General features: G+C 33.3%; 1 protein-coding gene across 1 annotated transcript in view; it reads right to left on the bottom strand.

Annotated features, from left to right (window-relative positions):
• Positions 1-19,934, bottom strand: part of LOC149806093 (delphilin-like) — a 147,312-nt gene that overhangs the window by 115,054 nt on the left and 12,324 nt on the right. The window contains exons 3-4 of the mRNA XM_089950970.1: positions 11,314-11,468; positions 4,662-4,790 (exon numbers count right to left, since the gene is read on the bottom strand). Of these exons, the coding sequence (XP_089807096.1) occupies positions 4,662-4,790; positions 11,314-11,468 (284 nt within the window). The remainder of the gene's footprint in view (positions 1-4,661; positions 4,791-11,313; positions 11,469-19,934) is intronic.

Raw genomic sequence — 19,934 nt, 5'->3', positions numbered from 1 at the left:
ACCCTACAACCATGTACACATGCAATGGGCATGAGGGGATAAATGCAATTCAGTACAAGTCTTGACATGCCTTTGGCTCATAACTTGGAAGCTGGATATGAATGTAGAAATTTACATTTACAGAACTGAAACATTTGCCTCTGGATCAGGCCATTATCCCTGTAGCAGTGTACTGAAACATAGAACATGCAATGGCATGTCATTTACCTAATTCAAGTTTTATATTATCTCACTTTGGATTATACTGAATATCACGCTGAGATAACCAGTCATCCAATTTGGAGTACACTGTGTTGACATAACCAATCATTCAATTTGGAGTACACTGTGTATCATGTTTAAATAACCAATCATTCAATTTGGAGTACACTGTGTATAATGTTTAAATAACCAATCATTCAATGTGTATCATGTTTAACTAACCAATCATTCAATTTGGAGTACACTGTGTATCATGTTTAAATAACCAATCATCCAGTTTGAAAACTACAACTGACACTGCTCACACACTTCATGAATCAAATGTGGAATCAGTGCACATAAATACTTGTAATTTGTTTAGAACATCTTCCAAAATTATTCTGCTTGGAAGGTTTACTGAAAAAAGAATATTGGTTCGATGATATTTTGTAAATGTGGACATGAGAACAAGAGGGTGTGTTGCCACCCTTTCTTGGAGATCAAGGTTACAGACGAAGGTTACACTTACTCTTAACATGCTGGTTGTGGTATGAAATTAGGTAAAAATTTATATACATCTAGGACATGGGTGTCAAATTTACCAAGTTTATGGTTCTCACTCCAAGGTCAATGTGCTCAGTTTATGTATCCAGGCTGTAGCTGTGAAACTATTTAAGATATTGCAAAGAATGTATGTGTATGATACATGTATTTAACAATTAGAGTGTGTTGCATACCATGCTCTAGGTCATTTCTTAAAGGCCACAGGAACATACTTCTAGTGAATGTAATCTGGTGTCATGTTAAAATTATGATAATAATCTTGATGCATTTTTATAGGCCTGTATTAATTGGGGCATAAACATGCACCTCTCTCTATAACTTGTTCACAACGGGGTCCAAAAACACAGTCCACTATATAAGAGAGGACACGAGTTACTGAGGGACCTCAGCAAAAGTTATGTCATACCTGCTGGTCAAAACCAAAGGGGGGGAGAGAAACTGGTCTGTTTAATGGCTGAATACTTGTTTTATAACAGCTTTGAGAATATCTGTCAATAAAGCTCTTTTTTTCTAATGATGTTATTCTGTATAAATTACCTTTATTTTCAAGATACCTAACATCTGAAAGATCGTTAACATTATTTCAACTGGTTTCAACATCCTTCACGTGTATGTGAAAACATTTGTGTGTTACGTCACTGAATTTTGTTGTTGTTGATCAGTCTGGTTCCCAGCTCATTATGGTACAACAAAGTTCAAAACATGGGTATAAAAAACAGGGTAGCAGACTAAATGTTCAAAAACCATGAAACAAGATTCTGTATTTTTTCAAAAACTTAGCGACATTTATTTCATGTAACAATCATCTGCATCAAAACTCAGTTTGTGTACTTTTCAGTTAGTAAAATACTGATGACGTGATTTTATTGCAAACATTAGTAGAATTAATTCTCATCCTTGAGGATGTCTTTAAGTGCTAATTCAGGACTTTGCTGAAGCTCGTTTGCGGTGCAATGATCCATATCCATGAAACAAAGCTTTTTATTTGACAAGGTATTAATTCTGTTTGATTGCCTTGCTATCTTTCATCACAGTTATGACTGAGTAGGTTAATTCAAGGGAGTATAATTATATTAAGTACACAATAATATTTATAAGAGTGATTGAATGACCAATTGAAATGAGTTCTCTCGATATATGACCAGGGCCGCTAGATCTTATACATGTAGGATTTGCAAGCCTTTTAACTTTTCTTTCATTCCACATCCTTTATTTGATACAAAAGACAAAATTAACGCAATAATACAAAAGAGGTCAGCTTTTAATTCAATGCAACAGTAAAACTAATAGCAATGCAAGTCAGATATGAAAACACAGTCGGCACTTAATTATGTTCTCAGAGAAACGCTCTCAGACATAGCTGTTATGGTAGGTTGAAACATTTATGTTTGAATAAAAGAGGGCATTTATAATGATTACACTTAAACTGATCTTACAGAGAGAACTAAAATGCAAATTTCACTTGATAAAAAAACATAGTTAATTGGTATATATTTATTAAAGTACTGTAAGCGACATTTTCATCAATTGAAATTTCATTGAATATCGTTACTTGTAGTATAGTAAAAATGTTGTTTGGAAAGAAAATGTATATTAAAACAAATGACATTAAAAGCTGACAATTTCATAATGCTAATTCAAATTTGCAGGTCCTATTTACTGTTTTCAATGATAAAACAAGCAATATATCAAAGTTTTAGTTACTAATTGTGACTGTGATTTTCTTCAATAAAGAGGGATCAATTTTTTGGGTAATTTTTAGTAAAAAAATGGGATCCATGCCCGATCCCGCATTATAAGCAGGTTTGCAAGTTATCAGGGCATGAGTTTTTGAGGGAGTGGTGTACTGTGTTAAGGTATTGTACATCCATCAGTCTCTCAAACCTTCTATTAACACATTATCCCCTGGAGGTTTTTGTTGTTTTCACCTGAAATACGAGTAGGAAACACATTTTGATAGCTATTTCTGAATAGATCTGAAAACACCAAATCCCAGGTGATTTTTCAATAACATACTGCCTAGTTGTGTTAGAAACATTGTTTTCATTGGCTATTTGGCTCACGCATAAGCAGAAGGGTAAAAGGGTGATTTTTAAAAATTCTTTTTGCTAAATGGAGCCATTTTATGGAGTCTTATATTTTATTTTTGTATTGAGACCACTCTTTATTTCAAATGACCATCTTATCCTACTTTTTATATATACACACACACACATAAAACTGGATCTTAAAGATACATATATCTCTACTGAGAACTATCTCAAAAATTTATAAATAGAGATAAACAGTTTATTTCTATTTCTCTATTTATTCATAAATTATATATATATATATATATATATATATATATATATATATATATATATATATATATATATGACTAGGTAATGTGTCTTATATCATATCCTGATTTCCCTGCAACAAGGTTAAGTATTGATACCTATGCAAGGGAACATGTAATTATGTGATTTGTACATTGTCTAGGGTACAGCTTATAAGCTACAGAAGATGTTTTAATGAAACTTCAGCCGGTTGTAGGTCTTGATTATAAAGTGTCATATACCATTTGTATGACCTCATTCTGAAGGTTAAGGTCACAGTCAGGAAACTAACTCTGTCCATGTAAATCTGAACCAATGAAGATATTAACATGACATTTTATCTGGTTATATATAAAGGCCTAATAGCGTCTTACATAATCAGGAAAACTCCATGTTGAATAGATAGGAAAAAGAGTTATTAAAAGATTAAATCTGATGCATGTCTGATTTTCCTTTAAAAAATGTGTCCAAACATTTTCTTGGCACAAAGACATCTCTGATGGATCTCAAACTAATAATTTTACTTAACATAAATCGATACACCTGGAAACTCTTTATCCTACTGATGTGAGAAACATTTACTCTTCTTCTAATATACATTTTTCACAATTTACAAAAAAAAAACTTTTGTTGGAGTTTTGCACTATCTTCGCTGATAATATGTTCAAGATATGTTGGTTGTGTCAATGGCAGCCATTATTCCATCTTTATCATAAAATAAAAAAAAACAGATAAAAGGCTCATTCTTTAATTATTTTATTGGGGTTTTTTTTAGACAGAAAGTGAGATGTTATAACATAAGCTTTCACTTCATAATATAATAAGATGACCCACAATCCCAATAGACAACAAAATTAACTTTACTAATGGGAGAATACATTACTATGCAGTCAAACTATTTCATTCCATTCCATTGGCAACAGCAGAAGATGGTCTGTTATGACAGAAATTACTGTAAAATCATAAAGAAACACTCTTGCAAGGCTTAACAAGCATTATTCTGTCATAGATTACTATCCTGATGCATCATGTGACTATAATATGTGTTTTTATGCTCTATTTTTAGACAAGAAATCCTCCCAAACTTTGAAGCTTGACCTTTAAACGCAATTTTCACTACATTGGCATTGAACACAAGCCAAATATTTTTGAATATGTTTCTGAATCCAAAAGATGAAACAAATGCTGTTTATAGGGTGCTGCTCCTTTAAGATAATTACAGTAAAATAACAAGACAATGAGGATTCGAAATCTTTAGGGGCTGGACAAATAAACATAGGAGGAAAAGAATTTTGGTCCGAATTGGCACCATGCCATTTCAGGAACAGGACCATAAAATAGTCTGGCCAATCTGCAACCAGGTCATTTCCAAACTGCTTGGTTGCAAAATCTGGTTCAGCACTCACAATACCTACAGTGTTTGAAATACAGTTACTGAAGACAAACTAACAGAATAAAAATAACTTGGAAAAATGAGTATTTATTTAGCCGTAACAAACATTATTTCAATTTATAGCAATTAGCATTAAACATGAGAGAAGGAGAAACAAAAAGGTTACAGTAGCTTAAGATTATGTATTTGCATGAGTACTGTACCTTCTCTGGCCCACTTTATGAGTGGGACTAGAGCCCACTGGGGACTTTTTACGAGAATCCACTCTAGTAAACTGCAGCTGTTTCATTACATCATCAAACTTAGATCTCTGCCTTGGAGGTATAAATGGTCTGGAAATAACAATAATAATTACAATAAGAAGGAGAATAAAGTACAGTAAGGTTGAAGTTAATTGCATGAGGCCCAAGTGGGACTTGAAATGTCTCACTTATCTCACATCACCTAAACAGCCAAATGCAAGTCAAGGAATTTAGTGAAGTACCATATTTGCCAACCTATAAGACAATATTTTTACCGGAAAATCTTAGCTTCATCTTATACTCCGAATCGACTTATATAGGGATTACGTCATCCAAATCGTTTTATCATGTGTCATGTAATTTTTTGTATGGAAAAACATTCTCCAATAAATATGAAAATGTGTAAAACTATTTCAGTTTGGGGAAGAGCTTGTGGATGAAAAAATATAGGACCCACTTTATGAAGGATTTTAAACAATGACATGATTGTTGGCATTAAAAATTAACATACATCAGAAGTAATTAAGCTAAAGCAGCATGCACTAGTAATAAACGTTGTTTAAATTTAATTACATATATGTGCATTAGAATTGACAAGTTAGAAGATGAATAACCATGATAAAGACAGATATTCCATCACATTTTTCTTCTTGCTTCTCACGATCAAATAAAAATTATGCCACATTATGTGAGGAGAGATAGAGAGGGAAAAAAAAGACAGAGAAATGTCTTTAAGATTGTAATATGTATGGTTCACTTACCTGATGACTGATCTTACTCATGTACAAGTGCAGTGCTATATTCCATTATCAATTACCATAATAATGCATATGCAATTCCTTTTAGTTACCAATTCCATTATCCAAGAAGCACATGGCTTTGTAGTGGTATTTACAGGCTAATTAAATATGCTACAGCTGTAGTCAGGTTTCCAAGCTGACACCTGTTTGAGGTCAAGATTCTGAAGGCTACCAATAGGGAAATTAAGCTACCAATAGGGTACTATTACGGATATGGCACCGTATCATGAAAATAAATGCTGTAAATTTCTCAACCAGTGACATCTTTTGAACTTGCCGATAGAACTGTTAGCAATTTAAAGTATGAGCAAAGATAAAAAGAATTGCCGCCTAAGTATAGGAACAGACTACCCACTTAAAAAAAATAAGCTTATTTAATGAGAATGGAGAGGTCATTGTACTTGCAAAGAAAATTAGGATGTGAAATGGCCAGTCTTGGGATTTAACCTAAGTGGATTCTATATGGATATAAATATTGTGAATATTTCAACTCTGAAGGAGTATGGTATGTATTTTCATAGTTTACATTTACGATTTAATTTATTAATCTCTCTTTGTTAAAAGATTCAGCTAAACAGGGGCTGAGTAAGGTACACACAAACAATATGAGGAGCTAATATCTCCTCTCTCTCCCTCTTATATGGGGCGATGATAATTTATATTGATAATAATGTCTCTCTTCAAAAAAGAACTGTGGAAAAAGCATTTTAGCATTAATGATGCAATTTCCCTATTGCTGATAATCTGATATAGCATACAGTGATACCTAAGTTTATTTCCACACAATATCACAAATTATTTTCTATCTGTAACTCAACAAATTTTCATGTCAGCACAATTTTATGTAGCTAAAAGTACATAACACATTTCAAATACTTTGTGTGAAACAGATTTGGTACTTTAAGTTACATTTAATGATGCTTTGGTGGCCTAGTGGTTATAGCATCTGCTGCAGATGCAGGAGGTCACAGGTTTGAACCACAGTCAAATCATCACAAAGACTTATAAAAATGGTACTAACAGCTGCTTTGCTAGGCACTCAGCATTAAGAGGTTTGTGTTAGGACTGGTTGGCCTGATGCCAGGATGTGACTGGGTAGGACATCATGCTAAATGTCTGCAGCATGATGCCCGAGTGCCAGACATCACTATAAACTGCTACATTGCAGACATCATAGCGATATGACTGAAAAATTGTTAAAGCTAGGTTAAAAATCCAAATGACACACACACACACACATTCACACAGACACAAACACACATTTAATGATCATGACCTGAAAGGTTCCTAGGTTATAGACAGGATAAAATTCATGATGTTGTTTAGCGTGAAGTGAAAAAGACAAAGCTGAGTTATTGGTTGGGCCTCATCTTATATTCAGCATCAACTTATATCTGAATAAAGGCTAGAAAATTTGTCAAATTTGCTCATTCCACTCATACTTTGCATTGACTTATAGGTCAGCAATGCTTGATGCTTTCTGTCAAATTTGCCAAAAAATATTTTTATAGTGGAGTTTGAAAACATTAATAAAAACAGTATTTAATTTTTTTGTGAAAACAGCTAACCAGTCATTTAATTCCTGTTCATCATTGTTTGTACAATGAAAAAAATCTCCATGTAAGATTCTTTTAGTTAAATTTAATTCTTTTGATTAGTTTTTGAGAATTTAAGGGTATTTTATCATGCCATAGTAACAACAGCTACTGTATATTACTCACTAACAACTGCGAACTGCACAGACCCAGTTCTACCATTGCATAATGTGCTGGCAGATCTGGGTCTCTGCAGTTTGTTAGCAGTAATCTTTAGAACAAACAGCACAGACTCTGATCTGCAGGCACATTATGCTATGGGAGATTATGATCTTTGTTGTTTGTAGTTTAACCCAACTAATAAGTGAATAGAAATGGTACATCTGAAAACACTGGTATCATCAACACAAAACACCAAAAGAATGCTTAATCTCACAGATCTAGTCAAATTCTGGTGAGAGATTTTCGAAAGAAGAATTTTAAATCATTTCTGTTTTTTTCAAATAATGGTTATATTTAATGACAGAATAGAACAATTTACACAAACATGAAAGTCCCGAATACCCGGACAGAAATGTTTCTTTTTTTTAGTAACAGTAGACATGTATGATAGTGGATCAACATAATCTACGTGAACACTAATTGTCATTACTGCCAGGATACCTCTCTTGAATTTGTTCAAAGTCTACAGAGTAATTCTTTAAAACATAGTGTTTTAACATTTTTCTGTCTTCAGTCAAATGATGGTCATAGCTGATGGCAGATCAACATGTAAAAAATTTGAAAGACCTCAGTACCACATTACTTCCTTTAAACTTCAGTGGTGGAATAATCCATTATCTGGCACAACAGGGCAAGTTGAAATGTTTCTGGGCAAGTAATATTTTCAGACAACTGTACAAAGCCTAAAAAAATTAACATAATGGAAAAATCCAGTTTTTAAATGAAAATCATGATTCCAGGCCAAGAACTTTTCAAGACTTTTTGCAGCCAAGAATTTGGTACAAATTTATTAAATGATAATGCACAATGGATGCAGGGTCATACAGTTACCATATATCCACTCGGTCCAAGACCCTGGTGACCAGCTAATAATAATGATAATAATAATAATAATAATAATAATAATAATAACTATCAAAAATGAATGGTAAGTATAATAACAACCATCATCCTTCTGATGGAAAAATAAAAAAAAAATTAATAAATACTGGTCAATAATTAATGCTGACCACAACTTCACGAACATAAAATAATAAATCTGGAATAAAAATCAGACCAGAAAAGGATCCTTAGCTTCAGACAAGTTTTATTAATTTAGCATGCATGTATTTATCATTATCTCTTTTGTGCTAGTATGTGTGATGTACCGTATATACTTGGATACAAGTTCAATTTAAGTGCAAATAATATAAAGCCTGATGTGCCATTTAAAATCGTGGTCTCTGTTGTTTGTTTTTCTGATTACTCTGTGCAGTTTGTAGTTAGATTCAACTTATAAACAAGTATTTTATGGTACAATAATGTTTTTTTTTTAAAAATAACTATTTAATTTAGCATGGCTGATTTGGTGTTCAAGCTGTGATTCGATATCACACCTACAATTTTCACACTGCACACCCAGCCTGGAACTACTTTTACAGCTTAAATATTCAATAAAAGTTCACTTATAAAATAGTGGGAATGATTTATTAATATACATTTTAAATTATTCAAAAATATAAAATCAGTCATTTTAAAAAATGCTGTCGTACTGTGTGAAAAGGACTGATTTTGCCAAGGGAGATAATGTGAGAGAACCATAACTAGTGACAAACAATTTATAGGCATTTCACACCATGTACCACTGAGTAATCAGAGTTAGCTGAGGTGGACAACAATATTTTCAACAGGGAACAAGTTCTCAGATGAAGCTGTAGTGAAAAGTGACATCAATTCCCAAAAGACATTTCACAGCACAAATCATCTAAAATACCAAACTTAGCCAAAATCCATTTCAGCTTCAGAGTTTCCAAAATATGGTCTTCAGAATTAGATTTTTTTTAAAAAGCAATTTAAGTAGAGGGGCTTTCAACCTGTATATTATTGAGGAATTTGTTTAGTAAATCTGAAACTGACAAACATTTGTAGCGTAAAGACAGATATATCACAGACAGCATCAGATGTTTTGACTGTAAGGCAAGCATAGGAATCCATAAGAATTACATTTTGTTACAATGTTGTTAAGACTTTTTCATAACTGGGGCACATAAAAAGAAGTCTGTTCATTTACATTTTCCATTCTTTTTTAGAAAATAAGCAGAAGAAAACAGAACAATATAGTTTACAAATTTCTAGTTAAAATATCTTTAAATGAATATCAAAAATCTAGTCCACATGCTGCAAAGATATTGAATCTTTCATTTCTTAAGAACATGTTTAAATTATCACTTCAAGTTTAATGCATCAATAATTTCTTGTATTAAATGAAAACAAAAAATAGTTTTGAAATACTATAAATGAATGAGCTTTCTGTATAAAAATGAATGCACTGCATTACTCTTAGCCTGTGAAATTTGCCAAAAAGTCTGTCTGAAAATAGAGTGTGTCTATTCAGTAAGTAAGTGTAAGAAAAAGGTCACTTACTGGTCCAACACCTATGTTCCATTTGTAAAGGGACGAACAAATCCCCTTGCCTCTGACTATAGTTTAAATCCCTTCATATATCCCAACGAACAGTTAAAAAAAAAAGGAACCTAGAGAAAATCCATAACTGCAATGCAGACACACTGATGATACAAATGCACAGTATATATCTAGGCCTAGTACCAGTTCTTTTTCAGAGGGTTGTACAATATCTTCCATAATATGCAAAAAAAAATACTTCATTTTATAAAGTATACATTAAAATAATTTTAAAAGAATAAGCGAATAAAAAGGGGATATGTTATAAATACAAATCACATAAGTGTTTTGTTCTGAGTCAGAGGAAAGCATTTGATGTGGCATAGAAACATACTTGTTGACCTAATGGCCTCAACATAATCATACACTGTATCAAGTTCATTCTTATCGTTCGGAACAAAACACATATACAGTGTCTATGTATACTTTTTACCAGATGGATAAAAGAAATTAGCATCCTGATTAGATTGATTAAACGAAAAGTTAGTCTTATTCAAATTGTGACTAAATGCTTTGTCCAGCTCTTTTGAACTGTTATTCTTCTACAAATCAAGATATAATCAACGTCTTCACACATTTTATGTGAATATATTGAGTGCACTTCTGAAATGACAAAACTAGATAATTATGAGGAAGCCTGATCAAAGAAAGCCACTTAAGTGAATGTTACCTCAAGTCACTAAGCCATGTGAATATATTTCTTTTAAAGGAATGATAAACATCTTGATGACAGAATTGAGCCTTGAAGGCAAGTTAGAGTTATACAGTGCTTACAAAATACCACATACATTTTTTTAAAATCAATAATTGGTTCTGAAGAGGGAGCAAAAAATCCATTTCATTAAAATTTATCTAGAGCTCTGTTTTTTTATATCATGCACTTAGTTTCAAGAACTGTGAAAAGTAGATTTTTATTATCAAGGTGCTGGATGAGGTAGTACACATAATTTGGGAGAAGGGCAATAATGTTAAATAAGTACATCATATCAATCTTTACACTCAAAAGTTTTAGAAATAGCTAGAAATGTGACAATGGAACCAAAAAAGCCCTGCTACAGTGATCTACTTTTGGTGGATTAGTCTTATAGTTGTCAAGAAGCATAAAATAACTGGATTTTACATTGTGGAAAACAATCCCTCCAAAACTGACACAAATGAAACACATAACCAAGGTGAGATAGTTGGAGGGCTTGACAAACAAGGATTATAATATATCCATCTTCTGAATTCTTGGCAAGTAATAAAAAAAGACAAAAAAAAGACAAGAGTAGCCATGGCTGACCAATTGGAGCTAACGCTGACATTCTGTGCAAAAAGCTATGCAAGGGTACCTGTAAGAAACTCATTTGACATGTTTCATACTTTCAACCATGGAGATGAACATTTGAATACCATATGTACCCATTTATAATCAAGTCAAACTGCAAACAACAAATATCCTGATGTGTTGTAACATACTTCACCTGCAGATCAGGGTCTGTCATGTTTGTTTATCCGATTACTCCTAGCAAACTGCACAGACCAGTGCATAATAGTCTGGCAGATCTGGATCTGTGTAGTTTGCAGCTGGACTCAACTCGTAAGCAAGTATAAATGGTACTGTTTTATAATTACCGAATTTGTTTGATGATTCTTCTGTGCTGTGGAGTCTTCAGGATCATCATCAGTGCCCTTGCTAGCATGTCAACATCACGATCCTCTGCGTACTGCTTCAAGACACCCACAACAGCCATTTTCTTCTCATAATCGTCCCCCAAAATCTCATTCATCTGGGAGAAATGAAGACATAGGTAATCGATATGCTTGCTATATGCTGGTAAATAGTGGTCGAAATCACTCGGATCTATTGCCATGGTAACATTTAGACACTCAAAAATGTCTGGATTAATGTAGTAGAACAAGGACACATAATCGTCTGAATCACCTTGAGCAGAGTCCTGCATTCTGATGAGAATCCTCAGACCCATTGCACAAATTAGCTATTGGTGTGTCAAACAAATCATCAAAAATGAAGACAGAAACCATCATTTGAACATTGTAATATACTCAATTTCACTACTTAAAAGTAAGTATGAAGCTGACGAAGCAGGAGTCAAACACCAAAGCTCATTATCGTTATAATTTGCATCGTTTCAATTTTTCAAGTTCTAAATATGAGGTTAATTGATATTTTCATGAACTGTAGAGGGATATGTTTGAACTATAATTATGGTTGATTATTCCTTGAACCACATAAGATCCATCAAACATGAAGGATGAAAGTGGAAGAATAAAATCAAAACTTCCATTTCTGTCCTAAAACTAGTGAATCAAGGATTTTGGAATTCTCCATTTCTTTCTCCTTAATTTCCACTTTATGTGCGTACATGTCTACTCAAAACTTTTAAATCAAGAAAACTGAAATAAATGTTGTAGATATTTTTGAGCACTTCTTTGGGTCCAAGCCATGTTTGTACATTTTCTCCACATAAGCTCAGATTCAAGAGTTACAAAATCCAAACAATTCTAGTTGGAACCTTAACATATTCTCCCAACTCAGAAATGAGATACACAATGTAAATATGAAGTTTTATTTTTGGTAAGGTACTGATGTGATAACAACTGTATCACATTGAACCAACTGACAAGAATTTGGTGTGATTCAAAGTGATCAGATTAGATTGAACCAAATCTCTAAACTGCCTTCAGATTCTCCAGTTTCAAGTCCTATATTTTGAAACTTCTGAACCTGACTTCTTGGCTGCAAGACAGCTGCAGATATTCCAATGGACTGTTGACCAATCTTGTCACCCAGCTAGGAGTGAATATGTACCTAGTGTGAGTCCTGACTCCAAGTGGTTGGGCTGGGCAAACAGTCAGACTGAAGCCCGTTCCACTTATTACTATTACTGTCATTCCATCATCGAATGGGTCTACACTTCTCCATATAGCACTATACAAATCTATGTAATCCTGGATTTAGGACTGCAAAAATGGGGTCTACAGCTTTTTCCATGTATATACAATCATAGTTTATAGCAAATTATGGTACTGCAGTTCCATTTTGCCAAGCCATGAATTGACATAGTGCTATTAAATTATATGTAATCCTTCTGGTTCTGTCTTTGGTGTTCTGACAATGGCCAAATGTCTTGGTTTGTCATACACTTGTTTAATTTTGTAACATCACTGTTGTAACACAACCAGCAACTTAATTTCCAAACAGGAGATATATTACTTTTGCACATGGAATACTGGCTACAACTGTCCCATATCTCATAACTACAGTGGAATTTGCTGCACTGAACAAAGTCAGGATCAATAGGAAAACATCAAATGTGTAAGAATACAGTACACTCTCTATGGAGTGAAGATTCATGTTCAACTCAGTGCCACTTAGTATGATGGTATGCAGTACTGTAGTGGTGAATAATTGTTCAAAATTATTGTGAGTGGCTGTTAATTGTGCATCCATTGATTTTGTCAAAGAATGCATTGAAGCATGTGCTGCACATTTCGAATTCACAAGAAATAAAAAAAATGAATTCTGCAGTTAGCATTCAATGGCATCCTTAGAAAGGGCAATACTATTCCCATTTTACAAACCTCCAACAGCTATATTAATAAACTGAATGAAGCATCAGTGACTAGGCCTGTCATAGTACAATCAGTTGACAGGTTCATCAATGACTAGGCCTGTCATAGTGTAATCAAGAGACAGACTAAACAATGACTAGGCCTATCATAGTGTTATCAGATGACAGGTTCATCAGTGACTATGCCTATCATAGTACAATCAGTTGACAGGTTTATGAATGCCAAAGCCTGTCATAGTACAATCAGTAGACATGTTCATCAGTGACTAGACCTGACATAGTGCAATCAGTAGACAGGTTCATCAATGACTAGGCCTGTCATAATGCAATCAGTAGACATGTTCATCAGTGACTAGGACTGTAATAGTGCAATCAGTAGACAGGTTCATCAGTGACTAGGCCTGACATAGTGCAATCAGTAGACAGGTTCATCAATGACTAGGCCTGTCATAATGCTATCAGTAGACAGGTTCATCAATGACTAGGCCTGTCATAATGCAATCAGTAGACAGGTTCATCAATGACTAGGCCTGACATAGTGCTATCAGTAGACAGGTTCATCAATGACTAGGCCTGTCATAATGCAATCAGTAGACATGTTCATCAGTGACTAGGACTGTAATAGTGCAATCAGTAGACAGGTTCATCAATGACTAGGCCTGTCATAGTGCAATCGGTAGACAGCTCGTCAATGATTAGGCCTGTCATAGAGCAAACAGTAGACAAACTCCAGAATGACTATGCCTGTCATAGTGCAATCAGTATACTGTTATGAAAATTTAATCATTTGCTTGTTTTTAAAAACATAATTTTTGGCATGCTATTGTAATCTAACATTGTTCGCTGGACTTGACCTTGTCTAAAATTGAGCTAATTTCTGCTTGACCTGACCGACTTTTTAATTTTTAAAAAAAATTAATTTATGTCAACAACTAATACATACCTAAATTATTCTCTATGTGTATGAGCTTAATATCAGGATTATTATTCAGGTTGATTTGGGTCAGGATTTTGGAGATTCCTAAGTGAATTTTACAGGTTAATGTGTTTTAATTAAACAAGGCTCATTAGATCATTCTAGGAGGTTATTTTCCATTAGGTAATGTTTTAAGTTTTTAGAAAATGCTATTTTTATCCTGAGGTCATGTGGAGAACTACATAATCTTGTGACTGTGAAGATTTTACCAGTTGTGCTTTAACATCTAGCATCTTCAAGTTGTATTATGTTGTGACCAGTTGGGGCTGAATTTTATTTTCTTCAAATTATTAAGTTCAAGTGATTATTTTCTCTGGAAATAAATAAGTGCTCTGATAAAATTCTTGGATAAAGATATTCACTGGAATTTATAATATATTAAAACTTGGAATTATATTACTGTGATTCAACAAAAGACCGTTGACACATCAGCAGTCCATAGGCTTTAACAGACATGTCATGGCCTTCAGTTTTGGATCTCTTTGAGACTTTTACTGAATTTTATTCAGGACTTTAAATTACTAGGACTTGTGTCTGATCTAATTCTTGGATTATTTTGGGATTTAATTCACAATACCACAAGTTTTTTTCTTCTCATTTTCACTTTGTATTCTAGGGAATAAATTATTTGTTAAATTTTACAAAGCTTGTTGTCTTCTCTCTTTTCTGTTATTTATTTTAGGAGCAATGACTCAATGACTAGGCCTGTCATAGTGTAATCAGTAGACAGACTCATCAATGACTAGGCCTGTCATAGTGTAATCAGGGGACAGACTCATCAATGACTAGGCCTGTCATAGTGTAATCAGGGGACAGACTCATCAATGACTAGGCCTGTCATAGTGTAATCAGTAGACAGACTCATCAATGACTAGGCCTGTCATAGTGCAGTCAGTAGATAGTCATCAATGACTAGGCCTGTCATAGTGGAATCAGTAGATAGTCATCAATGACTAGGCCTGTCATAGTGCAATCAGTAGATAGTCATCAGTGACTAGGCCTGTCATAGTGCAATCAGTAGACAGACTCATCAATGACTAGGCTGTCATAGTGCAGTCAGTAGATAGTCATCAATGACTAGGCCTGTCATAGTGCAGTCAGTATATGCTATATATATATATATATATATATACACACACACACACACACACATGCACACACACACACTCAAACACACATGATATGCAGAGTCTAGTTTTCTTTATCAAACACAAATAGTTCCCTTTAAATTTGTTGGATAAAAAGCAAATGCTAGACAGGACTTGGGTGGTTGCCGGAATGCAACTCCCTGCTGAATAAAAGATTTACATGAAATTGTCTTTATTAGAAGAAAGTTTTGGGGATTGGAGGATGACAATGAAGAGAAATAAGTAAAGAATAGAAAATAGACAAAAATCTACAAACAGAACAAAGAAAATATTATTCATGTTTTTGACAAACAGAAAGAGAACATGAAAAGAAAGAAATGAGAGAAAAGAAATATGAAAGAACTTAAAACCAAATCAACTATTTTCAGTGATGTGATGTCCATTAACATTCTTTATGACCTTGAAAAAAAAATGGGTTGCGATGCCAAGATTTTAAAATGATATCAGCACTCACATTCAGCCAATTTTAAAAACTTTCTGTCCGACTCATTCAACTATGTAAGTGTGACTCAGGTTTTGTTTGCATACAAATATCTTTCTAGAAATAGTAACTTTTATTTAAGAACAATAAATAAACTGATCAATTGTTAGAAATTCTATAACAATGGATTTGAGAATTTTTATCAAGATAGAGTGTTAAACATGAGCAAACCAATTTTTTTCAGCTACTGGAATTTAACAGGGATTTAGCTCAGTGTCATCTTTAAATTAACGTTATGGTTACTTTATTGATTCTAATTTAAGCATATCTGTAAAGTTGGCACTTTTGTAAATTTTATTTCTTATACAGATGCATCCAAATTTGAAATTTTATAGCAAAAGCAAAGTGTTAAAAATTTACAAAGTGATCTATTTCCAGATCTCTTCAAAAGAGGACAGTTTAGTATACTTTTTGTTTACAAGAAATGGAGTTGCTATGCATCACTACTGATAATGACACAAAGAACGTCTTTGAACTATATAAAATACCTTGTCCTAAACACCATTCAAATGACTGGAAATTTCATGCACTTTCTGTCAGAGTGCTTTGTACATGGAAAGTTAATGCTCGGCATTGATTCAAAGTAACCACCCATGATTCTTCATTGAGGAACAAATGGATTTTAATTATTCCTCAAACTAAAAGTCAAATGGTGAACAATTTAGTCATGTAAATATAACTGTCCATCTTCTGCACTCACCCCTATCTCATGATGAAGACAGGTCTACAGTATAAAAAAAGATGTCCATGGCTGTCATGCTGAACTCATGATCAAAGTAATGATTTAAAATGTGTAATGCAGATGAACAAAATATTGATACTGCTGCCATGGGCAGAAAAATGACTGTTGTTTCTCACTTCCCACTTATGTGGACTTGATTAAAAGAACATCACACTTCTATAAATAAATGGAGGATAATGAATGGTCAACATGCAAATCTTAATGAATGGTCAACATATAAATGTTAATGAATGGTCAACTTGCATATCTTAACAACAGTGTTATGTATATATAATTTGCATTGTTTGTTAGATATTTATATTCATTATATATTATCGTTATTATATTTTGGACTTGACATTGTTCAAAATCAAGTTCATTTTCTACCTGACCTGAATCATTTTTTTAATTTACATAAATAACTGATTTTTAAAAAATTCTGTAAACAACTAATACACAGATAATATTTTCACCCTGAGTATGGGTAACATGATTATTATCTTTGTCTGATTCAAGGACATTGTATTTACCCTGTTTTTTTTATTATAACTTTGTAATATACTTTCTAATTATAACTAAGACTTTATTTTGTAAACATTTGGAACCTTCCAGAATGAAATTTGAACATTTCTTAGAAAATTCAAATTTTAACCTGAGGTCAAATAGAGGACTATATAATACTGCCTATCAAAAATTATTTACTTGTACTGTAAGATCTGAGCAGAATCAGTTGTATTATGGTTGTGTCCAGTATTTCATCTGGCTGGAATTGATTTATTCACTGGAAATACAGAGTGATCATCATCTAAAATTATATTCTTGCAAAGAGACATTAACCAGGATTTATAGTGAAATTCAAATAAGGATATATTCTTGGATTGTATTATTGTGATTCAACAGAAGATTGTTGTAACATCACTATGACACAGGCCACCACAGGTGCATCAACACTTCCAGCATTGGATTTATTTTGGAATATCACCAAAGGTTATCAAGAACTTTAAACATTAAGACCAGTGTTAGAAATTCTAGGATTATTTGAAATAGATTTTGCAATAATGTAAGTTCTTTTTACATTTTTCACTTTGTATTCTTGAGAAATAAATTGTCTGGTGAATTTTCCAAAATTGTTGGTTTTTGCTCTTTTCTGTAAACTCTGTTCAAGAGAACAGAAACATGTCAACATGCATATCTTCTGATGATGACTATAATATATACAATGTTTCACGGCAACATCGGCTCAATATATCTTACCTGGCTTGCATATGTGAACAGTTTTATTTAGTGTTGTATGAACTTTGAAGATACAATTCCACACTGCATGTTTGGTCAGAATTGGGTCAAGTTTATCGACAACAGAATGGTAAGTAACAATTGTTGACAAACATTTAAGAATAATGTACAATGACCAGTGAGACAGGGATATACCAAATCATCACTTGGTCTTACAGTTAGGTGAGCAAAAACAAGTACAAAAGGAGTAATTAAACTGTGTATGACAAGAATCAAATCTTCATGTCTTCTTCATGTAAATGGTTTCAGGCACATACCAAAATTTATCTTAATTCACAGAGTCTTTGAGAAGTTGTTAACAGAAATGAATTCACAGACAGTTTAGTACAATATCTTACTTTCATTATATTTATATTATAGCTGGGTGCCTTAAACAATTTTGTTCCATGGAATTTTCTAACATGATGTGGTACGCAAAATGGTATACCACAATTATACTATGGACAAGCTACTTAATGTTCTTAGGGTTGGACCTGATATATTTTTGAAACAATTCCTTCTGTCAATAGCTGGAAAAAATATCTTGCTCTAATTTATATCAAAATAGCACCATCTTAAATCCATTATTTTCAGAAAAACTTAATTATCTTGTCATACCATATGTCTTTAGTCCAAAAATTAGTTCATTCTTAGTCCTTTATATAACACTGTGGATTGTTGTATAACACTGTGGATTGTTGTATAACACTGTGGAATGTGGATTGTTGTATAACACTGTGGATTGTTGTATAACACTGTGGATTGTTGTGTAACACTGTCGATTGTTGCTAGGTGTGCAAACATGAATGCAATATCTGGAGTATAGGATCAATGCAGAAAATTCTGATATTTGTTTGAAATGAATGATTCTGTAAGTTTTTTTTTCATTGTACAATCAACATCAATCTTCTTTGCACATGATATTGCCATGTGGTAGAACTGACTTCAGCAGAAGTAAATTTGTTTTAACACCAATCATCAGCTGATGCTCCTGCTGTTTCCAAAGATATCAGGTTGAAATTCATGAATTCAAGGTACTGGTACATGTACTTCACTACAATGCCAATTCCATGATAATTATATCTGTAAGTTATGAGAACAAAGGCCAAACTCTACAATTTTCTCACTGGGTGTAGTAGCAGAGAATGAGGAACAAAGAATATGAAATTATTACAGACAACTCTAATTATTTGAAGTGGATTTTTGTTTATCTAGGTCTTCGAAGAGAAGATTCATTTGTATATAATATTCTAAATTCTCCGGATAAATTTAATAAATGAATGTCAATGATAAGGAATACATCTTTATTTACTGTTTAATTTAGTGGCTGTGATTCCTGTTAAGTATGATGATATATGTAGCCAATCTGTACTAGTAGAGTTATGTTACAATTCAGGCTGACAGGCAACCAAAACAAAGAAACTGTTATATTTGTGGGATGGTATGTTGGTAGGCTTACAATAAATCAATGATTGGAAGTTTCTATTTAAAGCAACATATTTAGTTAGGTGTCCTTTCGTTGTGAAATTTGAAGCTTTACTAGGTGTTAAATGCTTAAAACAGAGTTAACTTGTTTTTGTTGTAGGGTTTAATGCCATTTTTCAGCACAAGACAGGCTACACATGCCGGTCAGTATTAATGGTGGAGGAAGAACCCAGGAAAACCCCGAAAAGAACCACTGACCCATGAGAAGCTACTGGCAAACTTTCTCACATACCCACATTGGCTGAACCTGAGACGCGAACCCACACAGACAGAGGTGAGATGGCAATGATCTGTAACGGTGAATGCTTTAGACCACTTGGCCACTTGGGACCCCAGAGTTAAATACCTCAGACTGCTTAAACTGGGATTAATGAGCTCAAAATGAAATATTTTACAAGTAATTTCCCACTTAATAAAACATTTTGGAAATTCTTATACACGTTAAAGGTTGTAAAGGAGTGCGTGTGGAGAATGGATATATGCTATAATTTTCTTACAGAATTTAGGTTTTGTGCATTTTTATATGTATACTAGGGTTAGAAAAATGGTCTGCAGTTAACACAATCAGACCATACAT

This window comes from Sinohyriopsis cumingii, chromosome 2, assembly GCF_028554795.1.
Source record: "Sinohyriopsis cumingii isolate HCF-2022 chromosome 2, ASM2855479v2, whole genome shotgun sequence".
Taxonomy (NCBI): Eukaryota; Metazoa; Mollusca; class Bivalvia; order Unionida; family Unionidae; genus Sinohyriopsis; species Sinohyriopsis cumingii.
This window is presented reverse-complemented; position numbering and strand designations above follow the sequence as displayed.